The sequence below is a fragment of the Malaclemys terrapin genome, chromosome 5 (genome assembly GCF_027887155.1).
Source record: "Malaclemys terrapin pileata isolate rMalTer1 chromosome 5, rMalTer1.hap1, whole genome shotgun sequence".
Classification (NCBI taxonomy): Eukaryota; Metazoa; Chordata; order Testudines; family Emydidae; genus Malaclemys; species Malaclemys terrapin.
Genome location: NC_071509.1, coordinates 111,151,635 through 111,171,373, shown reverse-complemented (window position 1 = coordinate 111,171,373; position 19,739 = coordinate 111,151,635). Strand labels below are relative to the sequence as shown.

Below are 19,739 nucleotides of genomic sequence, written 5' to 3'. Positions count from 1 at the left end.
TACGTACTCCTGTGCTGCAAAAGGTTTGAGCAGGCTCGGCAGGATGTGACTGTCACCTTTAGCCTGTGCAGTATTGTTGTAGCCACATTGGCCTCAGGATATTAGAGAGACAAGGTGGGTGAGATCATATCTTTCATTGGACCAATTTCTGTTGGTGAGAGAGAGACACACGCTTTCAAGCCACACAGAACTCTACTTCAGGTTTTCTTCAGGGCCTTTAACCTATCTACTGAGACTGCTAAATTAGCAGTAGTACCGGTATGGCAGCATCTAGGATACCTTGTCATGGACTAGTATCCCATCATGCTAGATGCTGTAAAAACACAGAACAAAATGATAGTCCCTGCTCCAAAGCACTTACAGTCCAAGACGAGGGACAACACAGATGAGGGAGTACAAGGAAACAATGAAACAAAACTGGTCAGCATGACAGGTAGGGGTCCCAGCACAGCAGAAGCCTAACCACTGTCAAGTTTTTTGTACACATCATGGCACTGGAGAGTTTTAAGGAGGATAATGAATTAATTTTGCAGATGTTTAGGTGGCGCTTCTCCCAAGCGTGAGGGGCAGCATGGGAGGAAAAAACATGGAAGTGCTTGTTTAATTTAACAAGTGAGCAATGGCGATGGTCTTATTGGCGACAGGAGTCACACTCTTGATACAGAATCAGAGATGACAAGTCAAGTGGTGATAGGTCCTGAAGGGCCTTGTAAGTGAAGACAAGTAGTCTATGTTTGATGCAATAGAGAAGAGGGAGGGATGACATGGTCAAACCAACGGGCTAAGAAAATGATCTTTGCAAGCAGCATTCTGAATGGATACAAGCAGGGCAAGACTACATATGACCTGGCCAGAGAAAAGGATGTTGCAGTATCTGAGAATCTGGACAAGAGTTTAGCTGTTTGGATGGATAGGAAAGGTCATATCTTAGATGTTAATACAGAAAGAATCTGTAAGACTTTAACATAGCTTGGATGTGGGATCTTGGAGAGAGAGTCCAACTTATAAGATGATACACAAATTATGGGCCCAGGTGATGCCTGAAACAGGCAGGTTTCAATTAGACAAGAGTTCTAACTCAAGCCTGATGATATCCAGTGGGAAATAGACTGAGATCATTAGCTCATTTCATATAGAACACCAAACAGCCACCAGGTGGCAACAACTTTTGGTCAGTACCTGAAGTCAGACTCTCTAACAAAGGGTATGTCTACACTACGGGATTAATCCAAATTTATATAATTCGAATTTTGGAAACAGATTGTATAAAGTCGAATGTATGCGGCCACACTAAGCACATTAATTCGGTGGTGTGTGTCCATGTACCGGGGCTAGCGTCGATTTCCGGAGCATTGCACTGTGGGTAGCTATCCAATAGCTATCCCATAGTTCCTGCAGTCTCCTCTGCCCATTGGAATTCTGGGTTGAGATCCCAATGCCTGATGGGGCCAAAAACATTGTTGCGGGTGGTTCTGGGTATATCCTCCCCCCTCTCTAGGGAAGCAATGGCAGACAACCGTTTCGCGCCTTTTTCCTGGGTGAACAGTGCAGACGCCATACCATGGCAAGCATGGGGCCCGCTCAGCTCAAGACAGCAGTCATGAACATTGTAAATACCTCGCGCATTATCGTGCAGTTTATGCTGAACCAGAACCTGCAAAACCAGGCGGCGAGGAGTAGGCTACGGCAGCGCGGTGGCGAGAGTGATGAGGATATAGACATGGAATTCTATCAAACCGCGGGACCTGGTGCTTTGGAGATCATGCTGTTAATGGGGCAGGTTATAGCCGTGGAATGCCGATTCTGGACCCGGGAAACAAGCACAGAATGCTTGCTTTTAAAACAAGTTTTATATTTTAAAAGGTAAACTCACCTGAGGTCCCTTCCATTGGGTCATGGTCTTGGATACTGGCTTGGGAGGGTACTTCAGTCAAGCTGAGAAAAAGATCCTGGCTGTTGGGGAGAACAGAGTGCTGTGTGCTCTCCGCAAGCTCGTCCTCCTCCTCCTCCTCCTCTTCCCCGTCCTCAGAATCCTCAGGTGTAGCTGATGAGATTACCCCCGCCTTGGAATCCACGGTCAGAGGTGGGGTAGTGGTGGCGGCCCCCCCTAGAACTGCATGCAGCTCGGCATAGAAATGGCATGTCCGCAGCTCTGACCCGGAGTGACCGTTTGCCTCCTTTGTTTTTTGATAGGCTTGTCTGAATTCCTTGACTTTCATGCGGCACTGATCTGAGTCCCTATTGTGGCCTCTCCCCATCATGCCCTTGGAGATTTTTTCAAAAGTTTTGGCATTTCGTCTTTTCGAACGAAGTTCTGCTAGCACTGAATCCTCTCTCCATATAGCAATCAGATCCAGTACCTCCCGTACGGTCCATGCTGATGCTCTTTTTCGATTATCGACCTGCATGGTTACCTGTGCTGATGAGCTATCTGTGGTCACCCGTGCTCTCCACGCTGGGCAAACAGGAAATGAAATTCAAATGTTCGCGGGGCTTTTCCTGTCTATCTGGCCAGTGCATCCGAGTTCAGATTGCTGTCCAGAGCGGTCACAATGGTGCACTGTGGGATAGCTCCCGGAGGCCAATACCATCAAATTGCGGCCACACTAACCCTAATTCAAAATGACAATATCGATTTTGGCGCTACTCCGCTCGTCGGGGTGGAGTACAGAAATCGATTTTAAGAGCCCTTTATTTCGAAATAAATGGCTTCGTTGTGTGGACGGGTGCAGGATTAATTCAATTTAATGCTGCTAAATCCGAATTAAAGTCATATTGTAGATCAGGCCACTGACATTGAATTAAGCGTTATAGAATCACTTTAATCCCAGATTTTTAAGCATGTATTAGAGAAAACCAGAATAATTGATCCCTTCTCAACATATGAATCCTAAATCAATTGTGTTTAGTCACATAGGCCTCAATTCAGTAAAGCACTTTAACTTTAAGCACAGGCTTAAGTGATTGCCCTATAAGAATAGGACTTTAGCATGTGCTTAAGTGTTTTGCTGAATTGAGTCAGACATTTCTTAACAATAGAGTCAAAATTCTTACACAAAAACCAATGATACCTACTCGTCAATATTTGGGTATTTATTACACTAAGAAATAAACTGAAAAGTGTAGCACAAAACTGGCCCAAGTCTGTGATTGATAAGCCATGTGTGAAAATGGAACTGCTGATTGAAATGAAGTGAAATTCAGTATGGGCTAGATCAAGGGTCTCAAACACATGGCCCACGTGCCACATGCAGCCCGCGGAGTTATTTCCTGCTGCCACCAAGCTCTCTTCACCCACCGCCCCCCAGTGTGCCACATCCCCTCTCCTCTTCCTATCTCCAGGCACTTCCTGCCACCAAACAGCTGTTTGGCAGCGCTTAGCGCTTTCCAGGAGGGAAGGGAGAGGAGCGGGAAGCCGCATGTTCAGGGGAGGAGGCAGAGAAGAGGCGTGGCAGGGGCAGGGATTTGGGGAAGGGCTTCATAGAAGGGATGGAGTGGGGATGAGTGCAGGAGTGGGGGGTTGTACCTTTATATGAAAAGGTGTTAGTGATGCAGCCCTCAGGCCAATGTATTAGTCCTCATGTGGCCCTCATGGTGATTTGAGTTTGAGATCCCTGGGCTAGATTATGCTCATACATGGCCCTGCACAGGTGGGGAGAGATTACAAGCAGACTTTCTCCTTTGTGCCCAGCACAGAACCCAGGCACAATTCCAGTCCTTGCATAATCCTTGTCTGATCCCTCAACTGAGTTTGTTGCACTTTCTGCACCCATCCAAGGCTTTCTGGGACAAATCCAATACCCACTGAAATCAATGAAAGGACTCTCACTGACTTCAATAGGCTTTGGATCACGCCCTCTTAGAGGTAGATCCTACCACCCTTCTTCAAGTTGGTTTGTACCGTACTCCACTGCCATATGGGAGTAAGGCACTAATCAGTCTAACTAAAATTGGCAAGTTGGCAAAATCTGGCCATTAGTGGGCAAGGATTTGGGGACTCCTGCACCAGTGTGATACAGTACTCTAATTACCACTAGGATAGTGACACCTCCTGGCTGTTCTGGGGATTAGCTTCATGAGATTAACACCCCTTCCCACAGTTGCACGCCATCATTCTGCCTCTCTCTTTGGATCTGCAGCCCTTCTTTCACTTCACAAGCTGCTGCTGCCTGTTTGTGACTCTCAGGTCCAGCCAGGGTTTCCCTTCTGGAGGTAATATCAAAGTCTCTTCTAGCCATGCGTCTCAGGCAGCCTTCCCAGTCAGTAGCTGATAGGAGAACCCAGGCCCACCATCTACTCTGGATTTCAATTCAGGGACCCTCTATTCAGCAGCCATGATCTGTTCCTTCCTGAACCTTGCTCCTTTTCCCTGAGCATCTTCCATACCTTCCAACTCTCGGCACTTCTCTGGGTTTCCCAGCCCAAACTCCCTCCTCCCCCCCTGCAGCGAGCAACCATTGGTTACCTGGCTCTGTAGCCCTACACCTTCCTTGTCCCAGAGAGTGACAAACTTTCCCAGCAGCCCTTCCCCCCTCCTTCCAAATTCCTGCCTTTATAACCCCAGCCCAGCGTGGTCTTCTTCAGCTGGGCTCCCTCATCCCATCAGGGGATTACCTAACCACCAGAGTCCCCCCCACCTGTGGCCCATAGGGTTAACTAGCCCCATTCTCACTCCACATTAACCCTTTCCAGGCAAGTGTGGGGTGAACACCCCATCACAGCCAGCAGTGACTCTAGAAACTCCTTTGGCAAAGGGAAACACCGGGTGCTGAAAGGACTATTATGCTATTGCCAAACTAGCCAGCAAAGCTGGGCAGGCACGATTGAAACACGTGATGTATCCTGTTAAAGGTTGTGGCAATGGTCATTCCCAGTGCTCTCAGAGGTGCTGTTCCACACTTTGGGTGCAAATCTACTATATCTAACAAATTGATACTATTGTACAGTCCCTTACTGAATAAGAATAAGAAGACGAGCACTTCAATACAATAAGTAAAACTCCAACATCATTGACATTAATTTGCTTCTAACTCAATTTAAATGCAATACCGAACACATGCTTTATGGGAGTGTTTTTGTTTTGTTTTTGTCTCTGCAGTAATAAACCCCTTTGCTTCAACCTTCTGAAGAAAAAATGTTACTATCTTTGCAAATGCACAATTATGGTGGAAATAAAAGAATAGGTCTAACTGCTTTGCAAGCTGCATCAAGCCATGTATTTTGAAAAAGTGCTGTTAGAAGCAAGTGCTGCCTTTATCTTCAGGCAACACAGTTTTGTTCACATCAGAAGAATAGGGGGGGAAAGTAGCTCTTTTATTAAATGTTTAGCACTTTTTTTCCATGACATTTTCATATAATAAATGATAAAGAAACACGGTAATTATCTTAAGTGGTTTGTGACTGTATAACTTTACCAGGAAAAGGGCTTACTTCTAAAAGCAAGCACTTAATTCAATTTAGTGAATAAATTAAGAAGACCTTTGTGGCCACTCCCCAGCCATAGTGCCTGCAGGTCTCCAGGGGTACCAAGCTATGCAGGCTACTTTTAATTCTAAGGGAGTACTTCCCATTGTTAGAGGTCGCATGATGAGATTCCCATTTCTAGAGCTAAAATGTGCTTACTGCTTATCTGCATGCCCTAGATTGATTGATTTACCTATCTCTTCACATTTATTTCCATTTGTGCCAATCAGTGTTCTCTAGAGGTGTCAGGGTTCCCTCCCCACTCTGAACTCTGGGGTACAGATGTGGGGACCCACATGAAAGACCCCCTGAGCTTATTTCTACCAGCTTAAGTTAAAAACTTCCCCAAGGCACAAATCCTTCTTTGTCCTTGGATGCGTACTGCTGCCACCACCAACTGAGTTAGACAAAGATTCAGGAAAAGAACCACTTGGAGTTCCTGTTTCCCCAAAATATGCCCCCAAGTCCCTTCACCCCCTTTCCTGGGAAGGCTTGAGAGTGACCAAGGTGAGCACAGACCAGACCCTTGGGTTTTTAGGACACTAAAAACCCAATCAGATTCTTAAAAAACAGAACTTTATTATAAAGAAAAAGTAAAAGAAGCACCTCTATAAAATCAGGATGGAAGGCAATTTACAGGGTAATCAGATTCAAAACACAGAGGATTTCCCCTCTAGGCAAAACTTTAAAGTTACAAAAACAGGGATGAACCTCCCTCTTAGCACAGGGAAAATTCACAAGCTAAAACAAAAGATAATCTAATGCATTTCCTTGCTATTACTTACTAGTTCCGTAATTCTAGATGCTTAGTTCAGATATGGCTTAGGGAGATGTATTTTCCCTGCCCTGGTGCCTTGCTGACCCAGAGAGAACACAAAGGAACACAAAACAAAAACCTTCCCCCACAGATTTGAAAGTATCTTCTCCCCTTATTGGTCCTTTTGGTCAGGTGCCAACCAGGTTATTTAAGCTTCTTAACCCTTTACAGGTAAAGGCGGGATTAACCCTTTACAGGGTAAGGAGGAATTTTATGCTACCCTTAGCTGTATGTTTATGACAAGAGGTGAAATTTCTGACTGTGCCAAGGGCCAGCCCAAGGCTCATGCACCATTTTTAAGTCCCACTGAAGTCCTATCCGGAGAGCTTAAGTGGAGAACAGGCCCTGTGGTGGGGAATGAATTTCAACCTAGGTAGAGTACAACATTTAGAATCACAACAACAAATCAAAAACGTAAAAAAAAAGAAAAGAAAAGACGTGTGATCAAGGTCATTTTAACAGTGTAGACCAAAATGATGGCTTTTATAGCTAGGGAACATTGCAGGAAGTATAGCACCTCATGCTCCCTCCTGATGGCAGGAGGGGGTATTATGAGCCTACAATGGACACTGTGGGAGTTGACCGAAGAGTGAATAAGCTGTTCTCCCCCTCCCTTTTTTGCCAGGGCTTGGTAATGGGATTGCAGGTCATGTAGACACACCCGAGCTAACTTTAATCTAGCTGGCTCAGGTACTGAAGTAGTGAAGCTGTGGCAGCACAGAATTATGTGTGGCCTGTATAAGCCTCTCTGGTGGCTAGCCCAGAGGTGGCCAACCTATGGCTCCGGAACCACATGCGGGTCTTCAGAAGTTTATATGCGGTTCCTCGTATAGGCACTGACTCCAGGCCTGGAGCTTCAGGCGTCAACTTTCCAATGTGCCGGGGGATGCTCACTGCTCAACCCCTGGCTCTGCCACAGGCCTGCCCTCACTCCACCCCTTCCCACCCCCTCCCCTGAGGCTGCCATGCCCTCGCTCCTACCCCTACCCCTCCCAGAGCCTCCTGCATGCCATGAAACAGCTGATCGGGAAGTGCAGGGAGGGAGTGGGAGGCGCTGACTGGTGGGGCTGCTGGTGGGTGTGAGGCGCTGGAAGCAGGGGGCGGGGAGCTGATGGGGGGCTGCTGATGTATTACTGTGGCTCTTTGGCAATGTACATTGGTAAATTCTGTCTCCTTCTCAGGCTCAGGTTGGCAACCCCTGAGCTAGCCTGTGCTGAAGCCCATGCTGTCACGGCTTCATTGCCCTAGTTTAAATCTAGCTTGGGTATGTCTACAAGAGCTGTGATCACAGGCTGTGACTGCAGTGTAGACATACCCTTAGACATGATCCTTGTGACTTGATTAGCACGATCAGCAATGATAGAGTTCACCTTCTAGTTCTCCTCTGTTCTAGTAGCAAAATTATGGATGATGCCTACATGGGTGCACTGGGAAAAAATTGACGTGTTGTGCCTTCTCCCCTCCCCTATCTCCCCAGCACACAACTCTGTTGAGCCATTCAAAACTTGGCACTTAGGTATGATTAGATAAACGCTATAAGGCAGGGGTCAGAAACCTTTCAGAAGTGGTATGCCAAGTATTCATTTATTCACTCTAATTTAAGGTTTCGTGTGCCAGTAATAAATTTTAATGTTTTTAGAAGGTCTTTTTCTATAGGTCTATAATATATAACTATTGTTGTATGTAAAGTAAATAAGGTTTTTAAAATGTTTAAGAAGCTTCATTTAAAGTTAAATTAAAATGCGGAGTCCCCTGGACTGGTGGCCAGGACCTGGGCAGTGTTAGTGCCACTTTAAATCAGCTCACGTGCCGCCTTCGGCGTGCATGCCATAGGTTGCCTACCCCTGCTATAGGGTCTTCTCCCTCTATTTTCTCTGGTAACTCATAAAAATGGAGGATGTTCCCTCCTCTTTGAGCTCCTTGATCTTCTAAATCTGTGCAATTTTGTTGAATTAAGTCCATCTTCCAGGTCACAAACCCTGCACTCTCCTCTAAAATGGCTACACTGAAAGCCTCTGCATTTCTTCCACTGCTCTAATGATTTCTGATTTAATTTCAGCCAAGGAGTGAAATACTATTCAAGTCTAACTTTTTTTTCCTCAGGAACAGTAACCTTTTGCTATCTGTGAAATAGCAAGTATAAATTCTGTGAACTGGGTAAACGTGATTTCCTCTTCGGTGACGTAGAAGAATGTTTTGGCCTCTTGCTTCCAGTTAACTTATCTGTTGAACTTTCTAATTCAAGTACTTGAAGGAGGACAAAATGATCCAAGGCCAAATCCTACATTCACTTTCACACAATGCACCCTCATTGACTTAGAGAGACTCATCTGGCCCATAATCAAGGGTTAAATATGAAGTTTAGTGATAGAAAGATTACTATTTAATTTTTAATTTAAAAGGTAGCCAAGTCTAATGGATCTAAATCAAGAAGCAGCCACCTTAGTTGAGCATCACACAGTTCCCACTTAAGTCATTTAAAAACAGGAAAAGCTCTGAATACACTACAATCCTGCATTGGCAGGGGATGGACTAGATTTCCTAATAGACATTTCACATCTCTAATTTCTGATTCCTTCTGCTTTTTTCTTACTCACTGCCACTCCAGAAGGCCCATTTTGAGTTCCCCCATCCCCCTCTTTATATTGTGGATTAATCCAAGTTTGTGACATTTAAGCAAAATCCAACAGCAAATTATCAAGACTGGAGGAAATTCTATGTGCATTTTCTATGTGATAGAACTTCATAAAGAGTCAGACTGGATACTTTTCTTTTGGCAAAACTCAGAGATGTCACTAGCTTTAATAAAAGTCCAGAGGACCAGACAACATCAGTGAAGTGCAGTATAACAATGCCAGGGAGCCAAATCTGTTTCTAAAAATGTCAGAATGGCTTTTATTTTGTAAAAAAGACCACAATTTGTAAGAGATTATTGCAAATTTATGAAGTTAAGAAACAGAAGTGTTGCATAGCTGATGCTGAAACCAGTCTACATGAAAATCCTATCTTTTTTAACTTTCCTATTTAAATAACAAAAAAATTGATCACGAACTTTTATTTTTGGGTTATTCAAATGGAATGTAGAGGTAGATATTTAAAAAACTGGCAGAAAGTGGCTTATAAATCAGAAGAACAAAACAATTTATGAAGTGCCGAAATTGGCACCTGTCTTATCTGATTGAAAGACTATCTATGCTTTCAAACCCTGTGATTCTTTACTGTTCCCATCCTGCGTACATTACTATTATCATGAAAGCATTGTTGATATAGACTAAAAAGTTAACTAAATCACTAAGTTTGTGAAAATTATGTGAAAAGTCTCAGTGTTTATAGGAATATAGGCGCACACTACCTCTGAGTGAATTATACATTTTAAACTGAGTTTGGATTCTGACATGACTGATTAGCCCAAACTATGTGACCAAAAGAATGAGATCATGAGACAGAGGGATTGTTTGTGTTAAACTTTTAGTGGTCCTGGAAATACCAGTGTTATTTAAAGTTTGGGCTGAGCAATAGAAATACAGAAAACATGGTATATTAGGTACTAGGGTCGGTAAAATAATTAGGTACATAAGTTTGTTTTGAAAAGAAATGCTCAGTCCAGTACTGGGTAAAAATAGGCTATGTGTGATAAGGTAAAAAACCTTGAAGAAAGCAGAATGCAGCCCTAAACTGCTTCAGCTAACTTTAGCGTAGGTCCAATAACCAGAAATGCTATCACTTGTTTGTTACAGTGTATAAAAAGAAAAGTTTTCTAGGGGGTTTTCAGCAGAGCTTTTCCTTACCCCTCTGGAGTACACCATGATATGATGGTGTCACCCAGGCCTGAACCTGTTGTAGGTATTTCAGCCAATACTTATAACTGTATTGTTGCTAGGGTACAGAATATAAGGACGTATAGGCTTGTATTGATATTTTGGATGTAACCAACACTAAGTGGCCAGTGGACTAATAAAGGAATGATTGTGAGGGAAGTAAGTCATGGTAAACCTTATTATGTCCAACAGTGTTTGACTTCTCAAGCACCATCTCATTTGTGGCATAAGTCTATTGACATCAGTAGAGTAATGATTATGGCCTCAAATGCTAATTATCTAAAAAGGGTCAGATTGTGGTCCATCCTACATGCACAGTGCATGGCAGAAAGGGGTGTAACGACACCCCCTTTTTTCTTTGGCTTGCTACCCAGAGCATAGCATGTGGTAGCCAGGGGCGGAGGATGGGCAGAGCCTTGGCTTCACCCTCTCAAACATGCCTGACAAGGCAGCTCAGCCAGCATGTGAGTGGAAGTAATCTATTTCCCCCTAAAGAGGGGGAAGGGAGGAAGGAACCAGGAACCAGACTGTGACTCTCTGAATAACTATCTGACTTCCAGTCTGCCCTGGAGCAATGCAACTAACTGCCGCCCCTTTCTGAGGGCCTGTGGCAAAGTCACAATCTAGCTTTAGTGAGGAGAAGGGAAGGTTCAAGCCAAGGGTTAGGAGTATGAAGAGGCAAGTGTTAGCAAGCAATGGGGGAAATGGGAGAAGAGACACCAATCACTGGGAGTTGGTCACTGATGGTAATGACTTGGGGATTGGGGGAAGGAAGTAGCAATGGAAGGAGAGGAAGGGATAGTGAAAAGAGGAAATGAGAATAACAGTAGGAGGACAGAGAAAAGAATCTGCATTTGCTGCTGTATTTTCCCTTCTCCTTATCCCTAAAAAGAGATAGGCAGAAGGATGGAACGAGACAGATTTAAGGGAAGAAACACATACTTACTGGTGCCTTGAAAACACTCCAAGAACTTAATATAGTCATCGGTACCAACCAGCTGTCACTAAAAGTATTATACTCCCGTGTGTGTGTGTGTGTGTGTGTGTGTGTGTGTGTGTGTGTAAGAGAGAGAGAGAGAAATATTAAAGAATGCAAGCTATTGTATACAGTTAGCAATTTGTCTTTGGCTAGTTTTAGCAATGGTTAAATAAATTAAAATGACAAAATCAAGGAAAATTAAACACGTGGCACAACACTTCTAGAGTGGATTAATTTCTTCCCTTCAAGGAGAGTTGATCTGATGATCTAGTAGGTGTTTTCCATCTAAGTACTATGATTCTTTGATTTAGGAAGCATGCAGGATACATATATTTTGGTTTTCATAACCAAAGACAAAAGTCTCATCACTTTGTAACATAGGGGTTCCTTTTAACCTTCTCTGGGTATGAGAAATCTCATTAATAATACACCTTATCAGATTACAAAAGAATTTTCCTTCTGGGTTGTTAAGTGTAAAGATGAAACAAAAGAAAGGTATAGTATAGTACTTCAAGAGAGAAAATTGTCTATTAAATAGGGAGATAGGACATCAAAATTTTATGTCTCTTAATACCTTAAATGGCACAGGTTTTATCTTTTAGAAAATCATTGTGGTAAAAATCTCATCAGTAACAATGAGAAGGTTCTACTATATAGCTATAACAAGGCAAAAATCAAAAGCAAAGCTACACTTGATTTAGTTTTACTTTTAAGTATCCATTTACTTACAAACCTTAAGATACATGTTGCAAATTTTATCACTTTATTCTAGCTAAACAATCCATGAATGGATAAATAAAGACATACTTACAGAGATATGTTCTTTAATAACTGGACCTGATTCTTACTTACATCTTTGTAACTCCACTGAAGATGAAGAAGTTACACAGTATGGTGCAAATGAAATCAGAATCCAATCCCATTCACCTCGTAGAAATAACAGAATCAGGTTTGCAACAGAAAGCCAATAAAATGATGTAGTGCAGTTTGGAAAGGAGGCTTTTGACCTGCCTAAGAATCTTGTTCTAAGTATACTGAGTAGCTCAGCAAAGTGCAGGGAGCTGAGAAGCCCAGGGTGACAGCCCAGGGGAGGGGGGCAAGTGGGGCAATTTGCCCCAAGCCCCGGGTCCCACAGGGGCCCCCACGAGAATATAGTATTCTACAGGTATTGCAACTTTTTTTTAATGGAAGGGGCCCCCAAAATTGCTTTGCACCAGGCCCCCTGAATCCTCTGGGTGGCCCTGCCGGGGGCCAGCTGGGCTCCCAGCAGGGAGCTGAATGCAGAACTGAGAGCAGCCCCTCACACTGTCCCTCTTAAGTTGGTGGAAGCGCTCCCTGGTGAGGATGCGCACCACTGACAGAAGGGCAGTGTGGACATGAACCACCACATAATTCCTGCACTGGCTATAAGTCGACCTAACGTAGGTCGACTTGAGTTTATAGTATAGACATGCCGTATGTTACATCTGAATCAGCCAGACTAATTTATCTAGCCATTCCTGGGCTAACCCTTCCCATGTGTGCAAATAAAATAATAATAAAACAACAAACCAAACATCATTGCTGCTCTTTGTGAATTTAGCAGAATCCTTTCGTTCCCATTCATTTTGGAAATAGCATCAAATATTTCACAAGGCAGGGGATCCTACAAAGTCTCACTCCCATAAGTACCCTGGCTCACACTAGATAAGCATGTTTTATTCTTTTTGATACACTACATTTCAGCTGACTCTTTCCTTTGCTGTGTTGCACACTGTTGATTGATGAGAAATTGCAACTTGTGCGAGGAAAAGATTTAAGAAGTAAGCAAGGCTGCTAAGTACACAGTCTAACTCATTTTTATATAATCTCCATGTTGAGTGAGAAATCTGTATAAATAGTCCAGGATTGCCCTTAAATAAAATCCTTATTTGATTCCTCAGACAGGGCCGGTCCTGTAAGGCTGCACTCATGAGAGTAATCCAATGGGACTCCTTGCATGAGTAAGGATTACTCTCCTGACTGAGGATCTGCAAGATCAGCCCTAAGTAATATAACAAATGTGGATTTTCTTTATAGGAAATCCTGCATTATTCACATTGTCTTTATGCAGATGTCTCATAAGAGTTAGAGTTAGATACTCAGGTGTGGTGGAGATACAGTCAGAGCAGCTGAGGGAGGTAAAGCAAACATGGTCCCAGCGAAGGCTGGTTGAACTGTTTTTCAATGGAAGACTGGGTTTTCAACTAAACAGAATTTTTCACTGAAAGTTCCTGTTTTCTGTAGACAAATTGGAAAATTCATCAAAAAAAAATAAACACCTCAAAATTGAAAAGTTTTCAGGTTTTGATATTTCACCAAAATTTTTGACAAAAATGGAAAAAAATAATTTTCATCAACATTTTTCATGAGGAAAAAAATTTCCTACCAGCTCTGCTCACAACCTCAGGATTGCTCAAAGCATACCCAACTACCCTCCAGCACAGGGGACTGTTCAACAGCTAGGAGTCTACACTGGTGGAAACCACTGGTAGCTGGACCCACCGGTTTCTGAGTGATTTGTGGTGGCAGGACAGCACATAGCAGCTAGAATAGGGTTGAGGGTCTGGCCAAGAGATTATGTAGAAGTGAGAAGTCATGTACTTTCCTGGCTTGCTTGCTTCATGAAAATCCTTTCCATCTGCACAAATGGCAATTGGTCATTAATGAATGTAACACAATATGGAACAAAGGAAAAAGGCAGCTGAAATGGCAGTTTATCAAAAAAGAGCAAAACACACATATTAAAAAGAAAGAAAATAAACTGAATTCTGTATTGCCAGATGCACTCTATACAATTCAAATAACAAAATTATTAACATGCTTTCTTCTCCTCTGGAGCTGAATAAGTAATAGCACCAGAGGGATTTTTTGATAAAATTTCTAGTGTAGGTATAATCTGGAGATTGGGGAAAATTAGGTACAAGTACTGTTTCACTCTTCTTCTTGTGCTCTAGCTTAACTCTTTGCTGGAGTTCATGCCAGAGTTTCTTCTTTTCAGGACTTTTCATTAAACTGAGTCAAACTAAGAGGCATTGTATTTATAAACCATGAATGTAGATCCTATTCATTAGCTACCAGTCACCGTCAAGGAGAGAAACACCTACATCTAATGGTATTTGGATAGAGCAAGAGGACTGAATGGATTCACACAACGAGTTATAGTGGATTACATTTTGTTTTTTATATATACAGTTAATACTGAATGAAGAGAATCTAACATTGCTATTCAAATCATGGAGTATGCACCCCGAGTTTGAGCACCTGCATTCCTGACAATACAATATTTCAATGTATCTATCTTAATATGCATGTTTTGCTCTTAGCTGCTTTTTTCCTTTGTTGTATCATTCATTAATGAGAGATTACCATGTTTGCAAAGGGAGAGGGTTTGAAAAGCAAGCAAATCTTGTTCATACCATTACTTGAATGTAACCTATATTTTGTGAGAAATGTTTCACTTTGTCTTTTCACTGTAATCCTCTCTCTTCCTGCTCCTTTCCAAATTAGCTTTCATCTCCGTTTCCCCCATGTCTTCCCCTTCTGTCCCAATATATCCACATTCCCCTCCCTTCCATTTCAACTCCCTTTGATCCTTTCTCCCTTTGATACTCCTGCCTTTCCCAATAGCGATGTGATGATGTGTTTCACCAGGTAAGGAGGTAGGAGTATATTTGCAGGTGAACTGACATGCCTGATTCCCTATAGAATTATAACCTCCTCCATTTTACAGAGCAGGGCAGATTTCTGAGTGTAAACTTTTTCACGCTTTCATTTCATGAAGTCTTGGAACACCTCCCACTCCCCAGTTTTCACTTTACGCAAAATGTCAATGAAATGTCTGTTTTTCATATTGTAAATATGCAAAAAAATGCAAAATTATGCTCAATTTTAAAAGCAAAGATTTTTTTCCTTGGAAAATGGGGCCTTTTTTGCTTGAGTATTATGTGACATAGGTGAGATTTTTTTCTCTCTTAAAATGCCCCTTTTACCAGTTTCTGGCAACATCCCAAAACCCAGCGTACATCTTCTGTAGACAATACACAACATACATTTCCATTGACTTTAGAGAAACTACTCATGATATACTCTAGTGTGAGAGAAATATCAGATCTTCTCACTTTCAAGTAGAACATAAGAATGGGCATACTGGGTCAGACCAAAGGTGCATCGAGCCCAGTATCCTGTCTTCTGACAGTGACCAATGCCAGATGCCCCAGAGGGAATGAACAGAACAGGTAATCATCAAGTGATCCACCCCCTGTCACCCATTCCCAGCTTCTGGCAAACAGAGATTAAGAACACCATCCCTGCCCATCCTGGCTAATAGCTATTGATGGACCTAACCTCCATGAATTTAGCTAGTTTCTTTTTTGAACCCTGTTATAGTCTTGGCCTTCACAACATCCTCTGGCAAGGAGTTCCACAGATTGACTGTGTGTTATGTGAAAAAATACTTCCTTTTATTTGTTTTAAACCTGCTGCCTATTAATTTCATTTGGTGGCCCCTAGTTCTTGTGTTATGAGAAGGAGCAAATAACACTTCCTTATTTACTTTCTCAATACCAGTCATGATTTTATAGACCTGTCTCATAGTAGTTCTGTCTTTCATTAAGAACAAATTTGTGCATCTGGAATCATTACCAAAATTCAAGGCAGAGACAGCAACAGGTTTTTAAGCTGGCCCTGCATTCACTGGCTTATTTGTGTTTTTTCAGGAGACCTTCCGACAATCTTTTAAAGCGGCAACTCCCGTAGAGAGGCTTGACTTGCCCTTTAAGTGTCTACACATTAACCTGCTTTTGTAACAGCTTAGGTGTTAGAAACAGAAAGGCTACTTTCTCTGGAAATTGTGGAGCTAACACATTTTAGTGATGCCAGAATTGGTAACCTGTAATGTTACTGTTGTAGCAATTCCTGCAGCTCCAGGGTATGAGAATCACAGTGTGCAGCCAGTTTAAACCAAATACATTACAGTACTGAAAGGCTCTGCTGCTTCAGTTTCTCAAGCATTGTGTAGATGGATTGTTTGCATACATATTGAGTTGACTTTTTAGACTGTAAAGAATTGAGGTCTGATTTTCATTAGTAGCCTCCCATTTTCCACCTATTTTGATCCACTAGTAAATATTTTCATGGGTAATTTTATGGGCACATTTTATTAAAATATTCATTGTATCAGGTTTTTAGCTGATTAATTTTGGTTGCAAATAATTAGACATTTAAGTGCTATGAAATATACCTGCAAATTCAAATAACAATAGTTTCATACAGGCATAAAAATGTGGATGCAAAACTGGAGGCCCTTCTTAAAATCAGGGGATCTGATGCTAATATGTGGTGAAAGTATGCACCAAGTCTTCTAACAATACAATTTATAGTTGCAGAAGTAATTTCATCACGGATGAACAGCTGGAAAGTATGTCCAAAAAAGAATGAAATATAACCCAATCTGAACTACGATTGTTTCAACACAATATTTCTGTGGTAGCCTGCTGAATCTGGTAGCAGAAATTTAATGAAAAGTAATTTGTGTGTGAAAAACATGAGCATGTATTCATGTAATTACAATCTGTACCATCGTGCATGTACCACAGGGCTGGATTAAGGTTGAAGCTTAGCTGAAGCTTTCAAAAAAAAAAAAAAAAAAAAAAAAGAGGAAAAATCAGCATGAGAGAGACACTTGACCTGAAAAATTTCAACTCTAGTGCCTAAAGTTTGGCAAAGTTGAAAGCAACTGGAAACAGGGTCTTTATAATGGGAAGTGACAGGCAACCTAAAGTACAGGTGGCAATTTCTATAGCTGAAGAGGGCAAGATGGCAGCTAGAAACACTTTTGTTTAATGCTTACTTCCTCTGTCTTGCATGATTTTCTCTCCTTGCCTTTCACACTGACCAAAGCTTCTCTTCATTTATCTTTTATTGTGATTTGGGGGCTGCAATGCCACACAAAACCAGGGAAGATGATGAAGATCACCAACCTGTCATACTTCTGGATGTACGCCATCTGAAACTAAATTAAGAATGCAGATTACTGCTGGTGGGCATTCCCTGCTGGTCACTGCTCACTCAAGTCCCATTTACTAGCAAGGGCCTAGGGATACAGTTATTTAGCAGTTAGAGAGGAATCTCTTCTCTACAACAGACTTTGGGGCAATAAAGGCCATGCAGGGGTGGCTAAATGGAAAATAGGATAACCTTATTCTATGGCTAATGACCTAGGAAAATGATAATATTGAACAAGTCCAAGCTTCAGTCACTAAGTGTCAATTTTTTGGTACAAAGTTCAATGTGGATAATGCTATAAAAGTCTCTCATACTATTATTGAGAAGGATGCTGTTCTCCAGAGAAAAATGGAAACACAAGTAATTCAGAGTAAAAACAAAAATGCTGTTAAAAAATGTTAATCCCTGCTTCAACTTCACTAACTTTAATAGGGAGACTATCAAGAAGAGATCCAATTGGTGCTAGCTTTAGTGGTGCTTGTGATATGGACACCTTTGTGCTAGGTACAAAGCAAGATAACATATATAATAAAATGGCCTTATTGCTTCCTTCTTTCAGGTGGTAAAAATGATGATTGTCGTTGTGTTGACATTTGCAATCTGCTGGTTGCCCTACCACATTTACTTCATAGTTACTGGGATCTACCAACACTTAAATCGGTGGAAATATATTCAGCAAATCTACCTAGCCAGCTTTTGGCTGGCCATGAGCTCCACCATGTACAATCCCATTATCTACTGCTGCCTTAATAAGAGGTAAGAGAGAATTATGAACCTATTAGGGGGCGGGGGTGAGCTTAGCCAGAATATAAATGATTTGAATGTGAAAAAGGCAGAATAATTTTCACTTCAATAGTAAAGATTCCCAATGAGAGAAAAAAATATATATCATGTGAGGTGAAAGCCTCCTTCAGGTTTCTGTTCAATGCTAATACTATTCTTCCAATGAACACTTGTGGCATTGACAAATGTAAGAGCAAAATTTAGCCTTGGGGGGCTTAGTCCGCCTGCCACATTCCACATGCAGAACGGCTGATAAAATCAATAGAAGTTCCACTTGTAAGGGCTTGCAGAACCAGGCCCTAATTGTTTAAAATACACCAAATGTAAATTAAGGTTGCTTTGCTGTTAGCAAACATATATAAATTGTGGCATACACCACTAACTAATCATTACTCCAAAGATACTTATAGTATGACTTTACGAGGTGGGTGGTCAGAATGCAATTTAAAATAAAGCTTTTATTGAGGTATTATTGATCACATCACAATATTTCTATTATACATTGCAGTCTAAATCGGATGATAAAATGAATGTTCATAGCTTTATTACTCAGTACTGAAGCATATGTAGTTGGAGATGCTGGGGGAAAAAAGTCACACATACTCCTAGGTTTTTATTTTCAAGGGGGCTGCATTTGCAGTTAACTTCACTGGGATTTGTGGATGCTTACCCTTTTAAAAATCAGGCCACGATTGTTTAAGGGACTCTTTATGGGCATAAGTCACTTTGCCTGGATCAGACTGCAGGATCAGGGTCTAAATAAGTACTATTCAGAATGTGTGCCATTACACCTCTTCACATATGATACTGCCTCTACTTTTACATATCTGCTAATTTTTCAGTGTTTTCATTAGTATTACTGAATTAAAACCATCAAGAGCTTGAGAGAGAACCTGCCTGGGGAGGCGGCGGCCCACCCCCTCCACTCCCCGCCTGGGTCAGGCTGCCAGGGCCAAGGTCCGAGCAAGCCAGAAACGTGTTAGGCCCTGGCGGGTAGCAGAGGGGGCAGGTAGCTGCCACCTACCCAGACAGGCTGTCTCTCAGGCAGCAGCTGTGCGGCACAGAGGCAACGATCCGGAGCGGCCACACTCAGCCAGCCTGAGAAGTGACTCTGTCCCACCCCTTATGCTCCCCGCCCAGACCCGGCTGCCAGGGACAGGGGCCAAATGTGCCAAGGGGCAGGTGCAGTAGAAGTACAGAGCCCCTCTCTCTCCCCCCGGAAGGCTGAGCAGAAATATGGGGGGGCTGCACTTCACCGTGCATGCCCCCCCTACGTGTTGCCTATGAATGCTTTCACCAAGTATCTTTCTTCTCAGATTCCGAGCTGGTTTCAAGAGAGCATTCCGTTGGTGCCCGTTTATCGAAGTGTCTAGCTATGATGAGCTGGAGCTCAAGGCAGCCAGGTTTCATCCCACCAGACAAAGTAGCTTGTACACTGTGTCCAGAATGGAGTCTAGCACAACAGTAGTGTTTGACCCCAATGATGGAGATCATTCCAAGTCCACCCGTAAGAAAAGAGCTGCTTCGCGGGACACAAGCTTCAATGGCTGTTCACGCAGGAATTCCAAAACCACCTCTACAACCTCGAGTTTTATCAGCTCACCCTATACATCAGTGGATGAGTATTCTTAAGGCTCTGGGTAAATTTGTGATGGGTGTGAAAAGAGCAGTATTGTACATGAAAAGAGACAATACTATTCTACTTTAGAACCAATATCCAAGATACAGGATGGCAGTCAAGATTCAGTCGATGAACCCTTGTTGTAAATACCATATGACTTACTGGCCCGGCTTACGTTTGTGCTTTGGAAAAAAAGAGGAACTATAAGACGTCTGTTTACATGAGTATGAAAAC

The 19,739-nt window shown here is 42.4% G+C and overlaps 1 protein-coding gene across 1 annotated transcript in view; it reads left to right on the top strand.

Annotated features, from left to right (window-relative positions):
• The window catches only part of TACR3 (tachykinin receptor 3), a 73,165-nt gene extending 53,649 nt beyond the window's left edge, over positions 1–19,516 (top strand). The window contains exons 4-5 of the mRNA XM_054030171.1: positions 17,661–17,857; positions 19,201–19,516. Coding sequence (XP_053886146.1) covers positions 17,661–17,857; positions 19,201–19,516 — 513 coding nt within the window. The remainder of the gene's footprint in view (positions 1–17,660; positions 17,858–19,200) is intronic.
• Positions 19,517–19,739: the final 223 nt, after the last annotated feature.